Source organism: Notechis scutatus, chromosome 3 (genome assembly GCF_049901735.1).
Source record: "Notechis scutatus isolate UNSWTSFEM ecotype Mainland chromosome 3, rNotScu1.2, whole genome shotgun sequence".
Taxonomy (NCBI): Eukaryota; Metazoa; Chordata; class Lepidosauria; order Squamata; family Elapidae; genus Notechis; species Notechis scutatus.
In genome coordinates, this window is record NC_142011.1 from 26,276,171 (window position 1) to 26,295,383 (window position 19,213).

The window sequence follows — 19,213 nt, forward strand, 5'->3', positions numbered from 1 at the left end:
CTTTTATAGCCGGCTGTTAAACGGCATCGACCAATGGGAGTGGTCCGTGCTCCTGCCAGAAGCGCAGACCGGAGTGAAGACTGTGGGTCAGTCTATAGAACGCAACATCCGGACCCTTGGAAAGGTGAAAAACAGACAAACTGGAAGTATCAGAAGTCATGAAACAGGCCTGTTTCCAGCTTCCAGAGGGCCTCCAGAGCCCAGGGGAGGGTGTTTTCACCTTCCCAGAAGCCTCCAGATCCTTGGGAAAGTGAAAAACGGCCAAACCAAAGTTCTGGTAGGCCACACCCACCATGGCCATGCCCACCCAGCAACTGGGCAGCAAACCAGTTGCTGGGATTTTTGAATCCCACCCCCTCTCTTAACTATTTTGATATATAGAGTCGGGCCAATAATTTGCAAGTAGATTTATTAGTTTAAAAAAATGGGGGGACTGTTTCACAAGAGTAGGAATTAATATTTCAGTAGTATATTAATTAGTACTCAGCTAGGTGGGATAATATGAGTATGTACCTTTTTAAATGTCTTTAATGTTTTGTGTTTTCTTTTTGTTCTTTCTCATGTTGATTTTTGATGGCCTAGGTCAGGGGGTAGGGAAACTTGGCTCTTTTATCACTTATGGACTTCAACTCCCAGAATTCCTGAATGAGCCATAAAAGTTTCCCCATCCCTGGCCTACTGGTTTTTCAATTGTGGGGGAAATCAATTTTTGACTTGAATGGGACTGTTTAATATACAAATGTCCTATGTTTAGTTTCCCTACCCCTGTCCTAGGTATATAGGAAGGACCTGGGCAAGCTTCCTGTGGTTAAAAGACAATTTCTACCCATATGTTCTTAAGAATAAAGATTTGTTATAAAATATTGCAATTCAAAAATACTGGAAAAAATAATTTAATAATTTATTAGTTTTGTAAGCCTAAGTACAATTTTTGTTGTTTTATCTGTTGGCAACTCAACAGGGGATTGAGAGCTTTCAAGATTTTAGCCCAATAGAGAAGACACTTGCAGTCCCTACCTCAAGTGTCCAAATGATTCCAACTGGCTGCAGTTTAACAGCATCTTCAAAGAAAGAAGATGCTGATGCTGAACAAGGTAATCCTATGATGGAATCCTATGAATGTCAGGCAATCCTACAATTTTCAGCAACATTTTTGTGTCACTGGTAAAATGGAATATATAATCTGTTAGTTTGGCTTGGTTCTGGGGCATAGATATGCCAAGTGGCTGTCTTATTTCCTAATATCACCTCTTGTCAGTTTGTGGTTAATTGACAGTTTCTTGCAACTATATTGTGGTTAGCCCATGTTCCTTTCAAGCCATTAGAAATATCTTGTCCGTTATTAAATTCAACAGGTCAACCAAGGCAATTCTCATCTCTTACCCCACAATCCAAAATTCAGTTGGAAGAAGAAATCAACATAGTAATGATCTGGCCACATTTTTTATGATTAATACTTTCCATACTTTTTATGATAATAATATTCAGATATCTGTAAGATCTAACCAATTTGGAATATCAAAACCTTTCCAATGGATAGAAACAACTTTTCTTGTCCTGAGGAGGTGATGATATTGGCTTTGGAAAATAAGTGAAATTGAAAGAGAAACGGTATCATCTAGCATGAGGAAAAGCTGACTGAAATGAATACCTCTGAATTCATCTGAATACCAGATGAAAACACCACTTGTGCTACTAATGCCTTAACTTTCTTGCCTAGCTACTCGTAATCTATTGATATTGTTTTCAGATTCAATGTCGTGTTGTTCATCCCCACATTAAGGAGAAGAAAAGAATAATAATGTGTGGGCTTGATTATTTTAATAAGGTTCTCAGACACATCTTTGATTTTTGCTCCAAGGAGACAACATGCCTGATATACATAGATCTGTAGTTTCCTAGATCCATATTTCTCCTTTTATGAAGATGGGAACTACATCATGTTCTGACCTAGGCTTCCCAAAATCACGAAGCAGACTCCTCATCCTGACAAAACCCCTTTTATTTAGGCTAATGTGAATTCCTCACATTCACATCCAGTAAAGTCCCAGCAAGCAGTCTTTCAAGAGTGATTTACAATCACAGACCTTTATCAGGCTTGGGGAGTGAAATGCTGTAGCAGACAATACAAGTCAGGAACAAATCTTCACTCTAATTTAATGAACTAATTGTCTCCTGCGAACACCATTCCCCTTTCGCTCCTCTTTATTCCCTATGGGAAGGGCCATTCACCATCCACCTGTGTTGACCTTTGTTCCTTAACCCTTCTCCTGACAGCTCTGTGCATGCGCACATTGGGGACAAGCTCAAGCTGTTCTTCTGCCCCACTGATCTCCAACTCTGAAGGCAGCTGATAACTGTCAGATGACCCTGGCCCCATCTCTTCGTCCAACACAGAGCAGAGCACAGAGCCTTCCGCAGACTCCAGAATTGGCCCTTGTTCCTCCCCAACCTCCTCACTGTCCGAGTCTGCTGCCAGCTCTGCTGGGCGCTGGCAGACTACAACACATCAGCCCTTAAGTTAGTGAGAGATTGTGCAAAAATGAATATTCAATTGTGACATAATTGCCTAGAGACTTAGATCCCTATGGGACTGTTGGTTCTTTTACATTTGTCAGGTCCAGAATGACCCACATCCCATTGGTAAAGTAATGCCATCATGGTACCCAAGAGATGTGTCTTGTTTGTAGATCCTGTCTTCTAGCACAGCATTCTCCAGACATCTGCAAGGCCTTGACACCATTATGCCTTTGGAAAACAGTGGTGCTTTGTCCTTTCCAGCAGACCATCATACAGAGCAATCTGAGACCTTGTTTGTGATCTCCCACATAACTACATTATTGTTTCCCAGATGTGAGTTTTTCCTTACTCTACATTATGCTGTTTCACTGTTGGATATCTATTTCAATCTATTTCCGATGCATGGTTTTAAGGCACTTGGAGCTGCTTTAACAATTCAGGGGGGCAAAAAACTGATTAAATACTTTCCCTGTACTGTATTAAAGTTCTTGGATATTTTTTCTTTCAAGGAAACCTGATCTCTGTTCACATCTAGAATAGGCTCGAGCTATTTTTCAAAATAATTTGTCCTCAGTCTAAATGGCTTTTCTCTGCCCTCTGGTGGCAGTGCTTATGAACTCATATTTATGTCACTGTTTTTACCGTTTTTCAAAGCATAGAAAAGAACTCTTCTTTTTAGATTGAACAATCTGGAATTAACTCTTACCTGACCAGAATTTTTGTTAGCTTACATAACAAACTACAAAATGCATAATACACCACACATTTTTTTTACTATAGACGAGGTCCCATATCTTGGAAATGTTCCATTAAAATAATATCTCATGACTCTGGAGAAGTTAATATATTGCAGAAAAATGCAAGTTTTCAAACACAATTATTAACAAACTGATATTATTCATAGCATCAAAGTTATATGGCCAATTATAATTATATTATTATTTTTTGCATTATAAATATGGAGTGAAATCTCATTTTAAAAGACTATTTGTAGGGACGGCTATCTATCAGACTTGGCTATCTGTTAAATTCAAAAATAAATCATTGCAGTGATTTACATCATTCACTTAATTGGGTTATTATGTAAATAATGATTTTTTATTATTAGCATAATCATGTGAATGATTATTATTTGCATAGTGTTATCTCTGAAACAAACGTGCCATTTTGAAGAGAGATAGTATGGATATTTGGTCTGTTGCATTCAAAGTCTGCTAATAAGGGTTTGTTAAATCAAGGTTGCACTGTATCTGCTTTTTTCTATTCTTTGCTTTTAGTATACTTTCACCCAACCAGCAAAATCATGATTTGTTTTAACCAGGGTTTATCAAATAGGTTGAATCCACATAGAAGTACAATCCATAGCTTACCAACCTCATACATCATGCCATAGCAAAGTCAAATAAACCAAATGATTATTTAATGCAATTTGTGGAATTGGTCGAAGTTTCATAGCCATAAAAATGGACAGCAGAAGAAAATAAACTAACCATCAGTTCTGAAATGATCAAAAAGTTGCTATTGCAGAGATAAATTCAAGAGTTGTGTTTTTGTGAGGTGGACTGGGAATCCTATTTTGTTTTTAGGTTTATATAATAGATTTCAAACCCAGAAAAACATAACCGTCTATATGGGTGTATATATTTGTAATCACTGTTCATGAGAACAGTTCATGAGAATTTAAGAATGACATAAAGAAGCATTTTGCTGGCAACTGTGTCTCCTTTTCCATAAACAGGCAAACCAAAATTGATTTCTCTGGTACACTTTGATTCAATGTAAAGAAATCTCTGGTCATCCGAGTCAAATTCTGGCCTATGCAAAAACAAACAAACAATTGTCTTGGAAACTTTATAATGAATCACATGTAGTTCAGAGAAATTTTTAAATTTCCTTTGATTCAATCTGTTTAGCTAATTACTACTGTGATGTTGAATGGAAGAGAGAGAGAGTCAATTAAATGAAAGCATTTTCTAGGATGGAAGATTCAATGAATTCTACCCAATGTTGATATTTTCTGACAACAGAATGCTTGGAATAAAAAGATAGAAAAACACACTGATCATGCAAAAAAGAGCAACGCTGAGCAAATGTTCTTGGGTATATACAGTATACAATTTCTGTTTAGATAATGTGCCAAAACCAGCTCAATTATATACTTGTACATTTGCAACAACCAAAAAATGGGAGCTAAAATAAAAGAACTGGAACTTGTAAAGAAAAAACCTCACAATTTTTCTGTATTGGTATGTGCTTGGAGAAAAGTCTAGTAAAAACATTTTTAAAAAGAATGGGAACCATCCTTTCTGTAGGATTGAAAGGGCTATAATGGTCCATCTGCTTAAACTCTACTCAGGGTCCAGAGGTCTGGCAGAAGAAGTCAGAGGTCTGGTAAGAGACCTCTAAGGAAGTATAGTAGTAAAAAAAACAAAACAAAACACCATTTCCACAGTGGTCCCATTGGAAGGAGAGGGTTTCTTTAAAGAGCACCAGAGTTTATTTAGAAAGCACCATTTAGAAAGCACAGAAAATAATGCCTGAAATCAATCAGAAAGTATTTTTGATTGATCTAGTAGCAAGTAAGTTAAGACTTATCTCTCAGGATTCTAGAATGTTCTGATAACAAATGACATAAAGCAAAATGATGCATGAGAAATAATTGATGCTGATACCTTATTTACAGATCCTAGAGCAATTATAGTAGCAACATCTTTGTCTTCCTGGACAATCATAATCATAACGACAGCGATGTATTCCTTGGCTAGTGCATTTAAATGGATTTCGTGGGCAACTCCAAGGAAGCACTGAAATGAAGGGAGGGGGTGCAAGGGGACAGAATTGTTGTTAACCATTAGTCAAACACCAACTAATTTTCATCATACTTTGGAATCTAGTGCAACCCCATAGTGTCTTTCTAAGCCATGGTGACAATTAAAAAGTCCCACATTTTAAGAGAGGAGCTCCAGTTACATGTTTTGACTTTGATGCTTCTTCCCAGTTTGAAGCATATTAAAGACAGGCTCATATTATCAGTGTCAGAGCTGAAACATACCTGAAACCGTTCGATGGAATCTATAAAAATGGACCCAAGTATGTAAATGTCTATTGGGAAGATTCCACGAAAAGAAAAAGGAGCAGAGCATAGAGTAAACCTTAAAAATCATATCTTGCAAAGTTTCAGGAAAAGTTGGAAAAGATCCTTACTGGTTATTTTGTCTGCAAGACTCCTAATTTCAAAAACTAATTTACTGAATGCCTTATTGTATCAGCTGTACATATCCCACCCATGAATTCCTTTCTGAAAGGCAAATCTTAGCAGAGAATTAAATTTGTCAAATTGATATTAAGAAAGCCAGTCCAGAGTCCCCAGCTTTTCTACTTGCACAGGAAACCAGGTCCAGAGCTGTAAGAAATGAGATTGTTTATTAAAATTAAGATTACCTGGTGGGATTCTACAACTGCTGCTACATCTGAAATTACAGCAACGTAAGGTTTGAGGGCAGTCATAATCATTCCTGCAACGATTAATTCCAGGTAAAGGGCATGGAAATGGATTTCCTGGGGAAATGCCACATCCTGTTGAAAGAAAGAAAAAAAACCAATGCAAAATAACCAAAACCTTTTACAATTTTTTTATTGTAATGTATTTGCCTATATCATGTATTGATCATATGAAGCCTATGTTATATTTGCCTACATATACTTTATACTTAGATTCTACTTTTTTGTACCTGTTCTATTTTAATAATAGCACTGTTTCTTCTTTATTGCCCTTTGTCCAATCTGAAATATAAATGAATAAATTTATGTACCCACCAACAGGCTTTTCTAGATAAGCAAACTCCTAGCTTTCTGAGGGCACAATTCAAATATTGCAAATAACTCTTTATGGTTACTAGATACTATATAATACACATGTTTAAAACATTGCAAGTCCACAACAATCACAGAGAACTGACAGCCAATCAGAGCTTACACTTTTTGGCCAAAAAATATATATCAAGATATCTTATCCAACCACTGCTTATTTGCCAGCTAGGAAAGAGACTTTCATTTATCTCACCATAAAAATAAAAGAGAAAGAAAATAAACTGGGGGGAAAAGGAGTTACTTCTCACAATAGCACACCCTTTGGAAGACTGATTCTATATTGGAACATTTTATATAATTATGTCACTTTCTTGTCAAAACTGGACAGTAGGAATTGGTGGGGGGGGGTTATGATGCAGAAGGCCTTCCTTATAATGGCCACCCCAAGCAAGACAATGCTGTAATCACTCTTGCTTGTGCAGTAACATTTGCTGCCTGAAAACAATCTCTTCAAGACTGCAGAAGAAAAATGCCACAGACAATGCACACTAGTGTACCATGTCATTTGATCAGCAGGGGTTCAATCTAATATTGTAATTGCACTCCCCTCTGGAAGAGCCCTAACTATATTTTCTATAAGTAACATGACAACAAAAATCTTGATCTGACAATGTGAGGAAGAAAACAAAACACCATTTCTCATCACCCTTACAACAATTTATAGCTAGTCACTTAAACTTAATTTGGGAAACCTGAAGGATTATTTGCTTGAATTATAATTTGTTGTAATTATATTCAACTTCTTTGCCAAACAGGCTCCTCTATCAATGATTTTATATCTTACCAAACAGAATCTTGGAAGACGTAGAGGGTAATCCTATCCAAAGGGCTAGAAGACCCACAAGAAGCAAGCCAGTCAATGTCTTCATGATGTCCTGAAAAGTCAGATGTGAACTCTCAGACAGTAATTAGACTCATATTTAAACAGGTGTGTGGGCAGCTTTAAGATTACACCTTTCCACATCTTCCTCATGCTTGATATAGCAACTGCATAACAGCATACAGAAACCCAAAATAATTGCTTTACGCTGTCTTCATAGGTAGCATGGACTTGCGGCACATGAGGACTAGAAACAAAGGGCGTGACATCTAAAATGCTCCCACATAAACATCCTTACTTCAAACAACCCTTGTGAACCACACCCTAATTGTAGCATCTTTCAACACGTGAAGAAAACACAGTCAACCTGAGAACGGTAGAAGGGCAGGGCTTTCTTTCTTAAAGATGCTGGACTTCCTATATTCTAACTAATAATTGGAGATAGTTGGAGATAGCTGATATTTACCAAGGAAAATTACAGAATAGCCAGAGGGCAAGGTGTGTGTGTGTGGTGAAACATAACTCAATGGTACAAAATAACAATTTTCTAAAGAAATATGCTATACAATCAAGTTACAATGATCTCAAGAGGGACATCCCTTCTAAGTGGACAAGGTGAAGCAGCTGCCTCAGGCAGAAGATGATAAGTGGGGGTAGGAAGGACATGTCCTGCAACACCAAAGTCTGATTATCAACATCCAATGGATCGGAAGAAATGATCCATCATCAGTGTTGACTTATGATATGACTATCAATATTGTTTTGAAGTCATCTTCTAATCCCTTTGAAAGTTGTTATTGGTGGAGAAGTAGGAATTAAATTTAATAAAATAAATAGAACAATCAAGATTGGAGGCCATTGCTAAATACTGTGAAACAGAATCTGATAATTTAATAGTGGTTCATACAATGGTGTCCATGGTGTTTTTTTGCCACCCTGAATATCCCATATTTTAGTTTTATTAGATGATACTAGTGGTATCATCTAATACAGTGGCCCCAACCTTTTTTGTGCCATGGCCCGGTACCGGCATCACAAAATGATCCACGGCCCGGTATCGGCATCAGCACGCATGACAAGGCAAGGCGAGCCGAGCGACTGGCCAGCCAGCCGTCCCCTGCTTCTCCCCGCCACCTTCAACTCCTCCTTTGTACCTTTGTCGATGGGCTTCGCTTCGGGACGGTTGCTCAGCTCGCCTTGCCTTGGGTGCTGAAAGAATCCTCGCACCTTAGTTTCGTTCGAAGCCCCCCCCCTTCGATGAAACTAAGGCGCGAGGATTCCTTCAGGACCCAAACGCCGCTTTCCAACCGGAAAAGCTCACCCGGAAGCACTTCTCGTCAAACAAGATGGCGGCGCCCAGCAAACCGGCGGCCCGGTAGGAAATGTTCCACGGACCGGTACCGGTCCGCGGCCCGGTGGTTGGGGACCCCTGATCTAATAAATGATACCAGGAGGAGGAAGAGTTTTTCTATGTAATTCTCCACAATACACATGATTTTATAATGATTCGTCTTATTCTCTTTTTTTCCGATTTAAAAACTCCAGTGTCTGCAATCTTTTTTAAATAAGAGATTTGCTTCAACTCTAATGAAAAGTCATGAGTAGAAGGCAAGATGATAGAGAAAATGGTTCATAGCAGCTTGATACCTGCAGTAAAGAGAGATGAGAGAGACGGTAATACCACTTAAGTCATTTTCTTCTTTCTCTCCCTCTTTTCATCTCTCTCCCTCTCTCTCTCTTTCATATGCATACAAACCCATATGAAAAAAATACATGGATTAGGACTGTAGGATAATTCCCATCAATGTGTCAAAGCTGGGACCATAAACATTACCCTCACGAGGAGTTTGAATGGTGACGTCCTGGTTCCCTAAAATCTGGAATCTCTATATTCATTCCTTTATAAATTTATTAAAGGAATTGGCTACATTTCAACAACATGATATATTGGGGGAATGTTAACCTTGGTTAACTTTGTTTCCCTCTTTGTGTTGTGATTAGTTTGTATTTCAGTACATTGTGCTCAATCAAAAAAATTGCTTAATTTAACCGCTGGCTAAATATTCTGTTAATTGAGAATTTTATTAAGAAAATAATTTTATCCAGTCCCTTTCCTTCCACCTACAATTTTTAAACACATATTAACTTCTCCACCAACCTTTCTGTTCATGACAAATTGCTAAGCAAGTGAACTAATTGATAAATGATATAATAAAGAATAGATGTTGCCAGGTAAAAGCCAAGTATTTCACAGAGCACAGGTTCTCCAGAAATGTTGCCTAGGCAGGGTGCAAAACACATTGCCCAATCAGAATGTTTCTTCCTGGCCAGCATCACTCTCAAACTCATTAGCCTCAGCATGAATGCTTCTGATACGATCTGATGGGCAGATCCCAGGCTTCCCTGTGATTACTAAGGTTCATAAAATCTATAACAGAGGTTGAAGGACAGCTCTTCCATATCCAGTAGGATAGCATTACAGAGTTCAAACTACACAAGCCTTGCTCCTGTGTGGGTTATCTGCCATTGTTTTTAATCTAAAACAAGTACCAAACGTGGATTCCACAACTGGTGATTGGAGTGGATGTCTAAAACTTATCTAGTTTTCATTTAATAAAGAAAAGAGAAATAGGTACCTGTCATTCTTCCCTCTGGACCAATAAGCTGGATGAAGTGCAGTAGAAAAATACATACACAAAGGTTTTGGGTTTTGGAAAGTTGCCTCCACCACACATCCTGAAGTTCAAATGTTGGTCTTACCTTCAAAAAAACATTGAAATGTCCTAGATGGAAGTGAGTTCTTCCTTGATGTGATTGGCCATCAAGACAGCCAACTATTCTTAAATGTTCCAAGTTCAGGTTTTCATATTTCATGGTGATAACCTATTACTTTAACACACGCATAAACGGGTAGTTTTTTCCATAGATCCTGAGAACAGCACACTATAGTAGTCCTCAACTTATGACCACAACTGAGCCCAAAATTTATGTTGTTAAGTGAGTTTTGCCCCATTTTACGACTTTCCTTGCCACATTTGCTAAGTGTATCACTAAAGCTGTTAACTTAGTAACAGCTGAGTTGTTAAATGAATCTGGCTTCCCCATTGTCTTTGTTTGTCAGAAGATCGCAAGAGGTGTTTCACATGACCCCAGGACACTGCAACCATCATTAATATGAACCAGCTATCAAGCATCCAAATGTAAATCTCATGACCGTGGGGATGCTGCAATGGTCATGAAAAGTGTGAAAAATGGTCACAAGTCATATTTTTCATTGCTGTTGTAACTTCAAACAGTCACTAAGTGAGCTGTTGTAAGTCGAGGACTACCTGCAGTTTGAAAAACACAGTAAGGCTGAACTGCACTTACTTTTCTGTTCTCCATCATCTTGTCACCATTCTGTCATCCTTTTCAAGGCTGTTTCCAAGATTGAATCATCAGGCTAAGGAGTGTCCTTGTGGCTTAAAGAGTCTATGCAAATCTTTTAGAGGTATCTGCAATACACCACACCTTGGTACCTTTTTTTTGCCTTTTCTTATCGCTCCCTCCCATTGCTCACTCTCCCTAAACTTTTGAAGAGACACAGACTAGAACACTGGGCCATATCTAACAAAATGAAATTCAGTGTAGAGAAAAGTAAAGTCCTACACTTAGGTTAAAAAAAAAACCCAAAAGTACACATATAGACAGGGTGAAATCAGGCTCAATAGCAGTAACTGTGAGGGGGACCTTGGAGTCTTAGTGGACAACCAGCTAAATATGAGCCAGCAGTGTGCAGCAGCAGCCAAAAAAGCTAATGCAATCCCAAGTTGCGTTAACAGAGGGATACAATCAAGATCAAATGAGGTACTAATACCACTCTATAAAGCCTTATTAAGACCACACCTAGAGTACTGCATCCAGTTTTGTTCACCACATTATAAAAAAGATGTTGAGACTCTAGAAAAAGGACAGAGAAGAGCAACCAGAATGATTAGGGGACTGAAGGCTAAAACATATGAAGAACAGTTACAGGAACTGGGTATGGCTAGTCTAGTGAAGAGAAGGACCAGGGGAGATAGCAGTCTTCCAATATTTGAGGGGGCTGCCACAGAGAGGAAGGGGCCATGGTATTTTCTAAAGCGCCTGTAGGTCAGACAAGGAATAATGGATGGAAACTGAACAAGGAGAGATTCAACCTGGAAATAAGGAGAAACTTTCTGACAGTGAGAACAATCAACCAATGGAACTGCTTGCCCTCGGAAGTTGTGGGAGTGCCATCACTTAAGATTTTCAAGAAGAGATTGGACTCCCATCTGTCAGAACTGGTGTAGGGTCTCCTGCTTGGGCAGGGGGTTGGACTAGATGACCTACAAGGTCCCTTCCAACTCTGATTATCTGTATCTGCATTGCTGGAGAAGCTGCTACAGTTGTTAGGTTTTTATATGTGTGTGTGTTTTTTTTAAATAGAGGTACTCTGTAAAACCTCGCTTCCCACTTAAAAAAAAAGACATTGTTTTTTTAAAACCCACGTAATCTAAATATCAAAAGAAAACTGCAGTTTCCTCATAAGCTCTACCATGAGGCTCAAGAGCACAAGGGCCTCAATCCTGACCCTTCCACACAGGACTTTGTTTCTCAGATCAGTTTGCATCCCTCTGATTGCATGTCACTGGTGCCAATTGGTATCTGAGCTGATTTATTTCCCCCCAGCTCAGTTGCAATGCTGCTTAAATGACTTTATTCCCATTTTGCAATTTCTGACTTTGTTAAAAATCTGTAGAGATTCTCAGTCATCCAGATCATGGTTGTCCCAAAGGTGCTTTTTCAGGAGACTGGACTTCCTTGATTTTTCTTTGAAGACATTTCGCTTCACATTCAAGAAGCTTCTTCAGTTCTGACAGGATGAATGAATTCTGACTTTGTTGTTCTGGGAAACTTGGCCCCCAGTTGGTGGGTCTCCTCCCAGTCCTTGGCTTTCCTTCCGCTCTACAATTGCTCAGCCTCAGTAGCACTCTAATGTCTGTATACTGATTTTTTTTTTAATCTCTACTTTTACTTTTCCATTGGAAAGATAGGGAACAGAGCACCAGTTGAAAGCTGATTTTTGCACTTCCTTGTTGAACAGAGTATTGAATATTCTGAATATTCCCAACAGCTTCAATGAAGTCAGCCACAGGCCATCGTGGAACTGATTCTGACAATTTAAGTCAGGGGTCCCCAAACTTGCAACTTTAAGACTTGTGGACTTCAACTCCCAGAATTCTCCAGCCTGGCTGGAGAATTCTGGGAATTGAAGTCCACAAGTCTTAAAGTTGCCACGTTTGGAGACCTCTGGTTTAAGTCATCCTTGATGGGAAGGGCAAGGAGGCATGAAAGGATGGCTGCCTGCTCCCTGGCAGTACCGTTTGTTTTTTTTCCATTGCACCTGGCATTTCCTTACTACATGCCCAAACAGTGTTGCAGTGAAACAGCAGTGGCACTACCATGCAACAATTATCTAGGTATTTGCTCTGAAGAGGTGCCAATACCTGCTGGACTGCATAGTTTAGGAATACTTACTCTGTGTTTATCTACTAACACTTTGCTCAGTTCCTCTCCACCCCCAGTGCTGTCTATGTCCATTGGGAGAAGGTGACTGATTGAAGGAGGCAGTACCTACTTTGGAAGATGGGAACATCTGAGGTTTCAGAGGATAGTTGGGGCTTCAATGACCCCAGTTGAGAGATTATAATTCTCAATCCAGAAATAATCTTTTGCCAGAAATTGCCACCATTCTTAACAGTGGATCTTGCTTTGGCAGAATGATAATTGGATTTCCTTCCTAGCTTAGTTTGTATATACCTAATTAATCAAGGTGTTCATTCTCATCTGATACATTTGGCTACCTGCCTGCATAGATGATAAGATCAAGCTTAGGGAGTGTTTTTGTTTTCTACTTCCTCAAAGTACAGGAAGCAGGCAGAGAAACATCACATGTGCACTCCCAAAGGTGCTTTTCCAAAGGCAACTGGACTTTCCCGGGTTTTTCCTTAAAAACATTTCACTTCTCGTCCAAGAAGCTTCTTCATTTCTGAATGAATGGGAATAGAAGGATTTATATTCTTTGTAGCCATCTGGTCGTTAGCATTCTGAAGGTCTGTCGTTAGCTCTTTGAGAGTCGTTGAAACCAGAGGTGATATTCAGCAGGTTCTGACCAGTTCTGGAGAACCGGTAGCAAAAATTTTGAGTAGTTCAGAGAACCGGCAAATACCACCTCTGACTGGCCCCACCCCCATCTATTCTCTGCCTCCCGAGTCCCAGCTGATTGGCTGGGTCTTCTTTTGCTGCTCTGCACAGTAGAACGGAGCTGAAAAGCAGGTTAGTGGGGTGGGGAGAGAATGGGATTTTGCAGTATCCTTCCCCTGCCACACCCACCAAGCCATGCCCACCAAGCCACACCCACAGAACCGGTAGTAAAAAAATTTGAATCCCACCACTGGCTGAAACCATTTGGGGAGGGAGCTTATCTGTACACCCAGGGTTATCTGGATCAGAGTGCAAATGGGTGTGGAGACTTATTGGGACTGCAAAGAATATAAACCCTTCTATTCCTCACCATTCAGACAGAAGGGAAGAAACTTATTAGATGAGAAGTGAAACATTTCAGGGAAAAAAACACGGAAGTCCAGTTGCCTTTGAAAAGCACCTTTGGGACAACCAGTACCTAGATCAAGGGTGTCGAATTCATGGCGTAATGTTGTCATCACATGGTGTATCACAACTTTTCCCCCTTCGCTAAACCAGGGGTGGGTGTGGCCAACACATTTGGCATTTGGCCCACGGGCTGCAAGTTTGACACTCTTTATCTAGATCAGGGGTGTCCAACCTTGGCAACTTTAAGACTTGTGGACTTCAACTCCCAGAATTCCTCAGCCAGCTTTGCTGGCTGAGGAATTCTGGGAGTTGAAGTCCACAAGTCTTAAAGTTGCCAAGGTTGGACACCCCTGATCTAGATGATTGAGAAACTCCACATATACCTATGCATTCATTAGTACTTGAGAAGCATATGCTAATCTTAGTTAAGAGTTATAGGCCCCTATAGTTATTAATGGAAATAGAAGGTTGTTTTTTTAAAGACATTAATTTTGTGGTTTTCCTTAGATCATCCCAATGCAATATTTTTCTTCATAGTATAGATGATTGGTCTCTGTGTATGTGTGTGTTTGGGGATACATGTGCACAAGGGCCTTCAAATCCGTTTTTGACTCCTGGTGATTGCCTGGAGTTGTCCCTGAGATTTTCTTGGCAAGATTTCAGAAATGGTTTGCCGTTGACTGCTTTCTTGGGCTGACAGAAAATGACTGTCCCAAAGTCACCCAGCTGGTTTTGGGCCTAAGGCGGGACAAGAACTCCTGTTTTTTTCCTGGTTTATGTCTGGTGCCTTAACCACTACATCAAACCGGTCCCCTATTCGTAAACTATCCATTTAACAGTTACAAAAACTGTTATGTATGAGGCATGGGTTAGAAACAGAGACGAAACTGCTTCTCGTGAATTCAGCTCTTTATTTAAAGCATGATAACAGAGACAAAAAACCCCCGGATAGCGGCCGCCCTTTTATAGAGTGAGCTGCTATCCGGATGACCAATGGATGATGTTATAGGGTTTGAACCTCGTCCAATGGGGCTCGGCCCGCCAACAGCCAGTCAGATTGCTCGGAATGGACCAATCATAACTTGCCATTATAAGGGCCAATAGGAAGTGCAGGATTACGATCCTGCTATGCAAATGAATCTTTATTAATTACATTTCTTTAGTTCACAACACCCCTCCCCCCTGGGTTCTGTTTGATGGCCGTGGTGACGTAATCACGCAGGTATGCAGGTTGTTTTACCTGCCTATTTGATTTCCGCTGTTCCACCGGGTTTTGTTTAGAGTTCGGTTCCGGTGGAACGCAAGGCTCGTTTCCGCACGGGGTTGATTCCGCGACACTATCAGGGTCCCTTAAGTCCATTCCTGGATCGGGCGGGCATGTTTCCGCTACGGTGTTTCTCTGTGGGGAAGATGCCCCTGATCCTGGACCTCCTTCAGGTGGAGCGAGCACTTGGTTTAGCGGCCGTCTGTCCTCGATTACATCGTCGTCTATACGGTCTTCGTCCCCCTCGGCATTCCCTCCCCCCTGAGTTTGGAAGTCCGGGGGGTCGCGGATATTTGGTTGTAAGCGAGATCGAAGTTGATCTATGTGGCGTTTCCATATCTTGCCGTCTGTCGTCTTAAGGCGGTAAGATCTAGGGCCAGTGAGGTAGACTACAGTGGCTGGGACCCACAACGGTTCGCCGGAAAAGTTTTTGGCGTAGACCAAGTCGCCTACCTTGAATTGGCGATACGTTCCACTGGATCCACAAGGTTTCTCTGGTGAGTAAGATGGGTGTAGTCGGTCGAGGTGGGAGCGAAGCTTCCGCCCCATTAAAAGTTCGGCTGGGGTCTTGTTGGTGACACTGTGGGGGGTAATGTGTTGTAGTAAGAGTATTTTGTTCAATCTAGCGTCGATGTCCCCCGGATCCATTTTTTGGAGTGTCTTTTTAAGGAATTGGACCATCCGTTCTGCCCTACCGTTTGCCGCAGGGTGAGCCGGCGAAGTTAAGGCATGGCGGATGCCCCAGTCCGCCAAGTATTGTTCGAAGGTGAGAGCAGTAAACTGGGGTCCGTTGTCGGAAACTAGAACGTCCGGGAAACCATGTGTTGCAAATAATCTATCTCGTTTTTTAATAACAGAGTCAGTAGTTGTGCTTTTCATCTTGTGGATTTCGAGCCAGTTGTAGTTAGCATCCACGGTTAGGAGGAAAGTGTGTCCTTTAGTGGGTCCCGCGAAATCAATGTGGATGCGGGACCACGGGCCTCGAGGAGTTTCCCATTCGGTGGGAATTGCTCTCGGTGGGGCGTTGCTGACTTCTTGGCAGTTCCTACACGTGGTTACCCAGGCTTCAATTTGTTTATCGATGCCTGGCCACCACGCGTAGCTTTGAGCGAGAGCCTTCATGCGGACGATGCCCGGATGTCCTTCGTGCAGGGTTTGTAACACGAGTCGCTGTAGTCTCTCTGGTACGACGACTCTATCTCCCCATAGGATGTAGCCCTTCTGGGAAAATAGTTCTGTTTGCTGGTGTTTGAACGGTGCAAAAGTGGCGGGGGTTTCTTCAACTGGCCACCCGCGTTCGACCCAACTGAGAACTCTTGCGAGGATAGTGTCCCGTTTTGTGTCGGCAGCGATATCCCTTGCCGTTAGTGGCGGCAAAGTGAGGGTTTCAATTTGCAGCGTATTGAGGGTTGGAGCTGGGTTGCTGACGGTTTCCAGAAGTGGGGAACGGCTCAAAGCGTCAGCGTGGGGAATGGCTTTCCCCGGGCGATGCTGCAGTACGTAGTTGTAGGCTGCTAGGAATTCTGACCAGAGAGTCATTCTAGGCGACAATATATGCGGCGTTGGTTTATCACCTGCTAAAATGCCAAGTAAAGGCTTGTGGTCTGTAACTAGAGTAAAGGGCCGCCCGTACACATATTCGTGAAATCGCTTCACGGCCGATACAATAGCAAGAGCCTCTTTGTCAAGTTGGCTATAGTTTCGTTCAGCCTTTGATAACGTGCGGGAAAAGTACACAATAGGAGCCTCATTCCCGTTTGGTAACACGTGGCTCAAAATGGCTCCAACCCCAAACGGTGACGCGTCGGACGTAATATTTAATGGCAAAGTCTCGTTGTACTGCATTAGCACAGCGTCGGAGATTAATAAGTCTTTCACCTTTCTGAAAGAGCGTTCTTCTTTGTGACCCCAAACCCAAATAGCTTTCTTGTCGAGAAGTCGATGTAAGGGTTCGGCTACTGTTGCCTTGTGAGGCAAGAAGATGTTGTAAAAATTGATGAGTCCCAAGAAAGCCTGGAGATCAGCCTTACTTTTAGGTTTTGGAGCATTTTTAATTGCTTTGAGTTTGGTCTCGGTGGGGTGAATCCCTTGTCTATTGAGGAGATACCCAAGAAACTCCACCCGCTCAGTGCACAGTTGACACTTATTTTTTTTTACCTTGAGGCCAGCGTCTTTGAATCTATGCAGAACTAGTTTGAGACGCCGTTTGAGCTCTTCTTTATTAGGGGCAGCAATTAAAACGTCATCAAAATACGGCACAACCCCTTTTATGCCTTGCAAAAGTCTCTCCATTAGACTCTGAAATATCCCGGGGGCTACACTCACTCCGAACTGGAGTCTGTTGCATTTAAAGGCACCACGGTGTGTAACGATAGTCTGTGCCTCTGCGGTTTCCGTATCAATGGGTAGTTGTTGATACGCTTGCGCTAAGTCTAATTTTGCAAAGATCTTCCCGCCGCCCTGGGAGTGGAGAAGGTGTTGAACCACCGGCACTGGATGAGCGCTCTGTTGGAGTGCGTGGTTTAGGGTGGCGCGGTAGTCTCCACAAATTCTGATCGACCCATCCGGTTTGATGGGGGTTACGATTGGGGTTTCCCAACGGGCATGGTCAATAGGCTCCAACACCCCTTGTGCTATTAACTTATCAAGTTGCTCGTCGATTTTGGGTTTAAGGGCGAATAGCACCCGACGAGGCTTAAGGCGGATAGGGGCTACTTCTGGATTGAGGCTAAATGATATAGGGGTCCCCTTGTACTTGCCTAAGTTGTCCGAAAAGACGTCCTGGAATTCTCGGACGATGCCTTCTTCCCAATCGTCGCTCTCGGCATGGTGAATGCCGGCTAATTCAATCCCTAGTGGGGCGAACCATTGTAGGCCTAGCAAGCTGGGCCGGTTACCATCGACAACAGTCAATGGAAGTGCTGCACTACGCTTTTTGAAAGTTACTCGGACTTGAGTCAAGCCGGCGACTGGAATCGTGTTCCCCTGGTAATCCCTGAGGATAATCCTCTGGGTGCTGAGATCCTGACGACGGATGGCAGGGATGAGTTGCTTGAGGGTCTTCCAGGAGACCATCGAGAGGGACGACCCCGAATTGACTTCCATTTGGCACGGTTGGTTTTCTATGGCGACTCTCACTCAGATTTTCTGTGCGTCTAGTAGCGAAGCGTGGCCGATGGTTGTCGTTTGGTGTGCCTCTTCCCGTTTTGCTTGAAGAGCCGGTGCCCTGTTTCTGTAGGAGTGGTTGTTCTCTTGGTTACCCAAGCGATGCCGATTTACAAGAATGTTTCTTGCGGGTTGTCGGAGGTTGCTCTCCCTTCGGTTTGGGTTGGACTCTCTCTTGCTTCTGCAGGCCCGTGCGATGTGGCCTCTCTTCCCGCAGGCGTGGCAGAGTGCGTAGCGGAATTTGCAGTTGCTTCTCTTATGGTTGGTTCCGCAACTTTGGCAGAGTGCGTAGCGGAATTTGCATTTGTGCGGAGTCCTTAGAGTTCGTGGGCTTTGATTGCCCAGAATTCTGATGACTTCTTCTTCATTACTCTCCGGATTTCGATTTTTGTGATGGGTTGTTGCCGGGAACTTCTCTAAACCAGGTGAAGTGTCAAGGGCGAGTTGACGAAGCGGTGTGTGGTTGCGGTGCCTTCGAGCAGCCGACTTCCTGGTTTCTTCTGCTGCAGTAGCATAGGTGACGGCCTTTGGAAAGCTGACATTGCCTTTCTCCATAGGCCTTCTGCGCCCGTGTGGTGCATCTAATCCCAGAACTATGCAGCTCTGGTTTTTCTGTTGTTCCCTCTGGTAATATTCGTGTCTTCGGGCCAGTGTCGATGCAACGGATGCATAATGAGCCCACAGGAGAGGTGCGAGGGTGTCCCAATCCAATTCTTTTACTTCAGCCGGTTTTGCAAGTGCTTTAGCCACCCGGAATACGGCAGGTCCGCAGTGAGCCAAAAACACTGCTCTTTTCTTGCTGGTGGAAACGTCTTCTAAATTGTTGGTTTCCAAGAACATCTGAAAACGATCCATATACGACTCCCAGTCTTCTTTGTCTGGGTCAAAAGGAGCGAGTGGTATAGCGCCGCCTGACATCCTGTCGATGTAGGTGCGCTCTCAGCCACGTGCTTCAGTTG

General features: G+C 42.1%; 1 protein-coding gene across 1 annotated transcript; it reads right to left on the bottom strand.

Moving 5' to 3' along the window:
* Positions 1-3,923: 3,923 nt before the first annotated feature.
* LOC148131117 (waprin-Enh1-like) lies at positions 3,924-7,311 on the bottom strand. The gene is made up of 4 exons (XM_087958961.1): positions 7,175-7,311; positions 5,962-6,096; positions 5,193-5,324; positions 3,924-4,335 (listed from the first exon to the last, which is right to left on the bottom strand). The coding sequence occupies exons 1-3, from the start codon at positions 7,257-7,259 to the stop codon at positions 5,194-5,196; spliced, it is 351 nt and encodes a 116-aa protein (XP_087815087.1). The 5' UTR covers positions 7,260-7,311; the 3' UTR covers positions 3,924-4,335; position 5,193.
* Between the last annotated feature and the right edge of the window lie 11,902 nt (positions 7,312-19,213).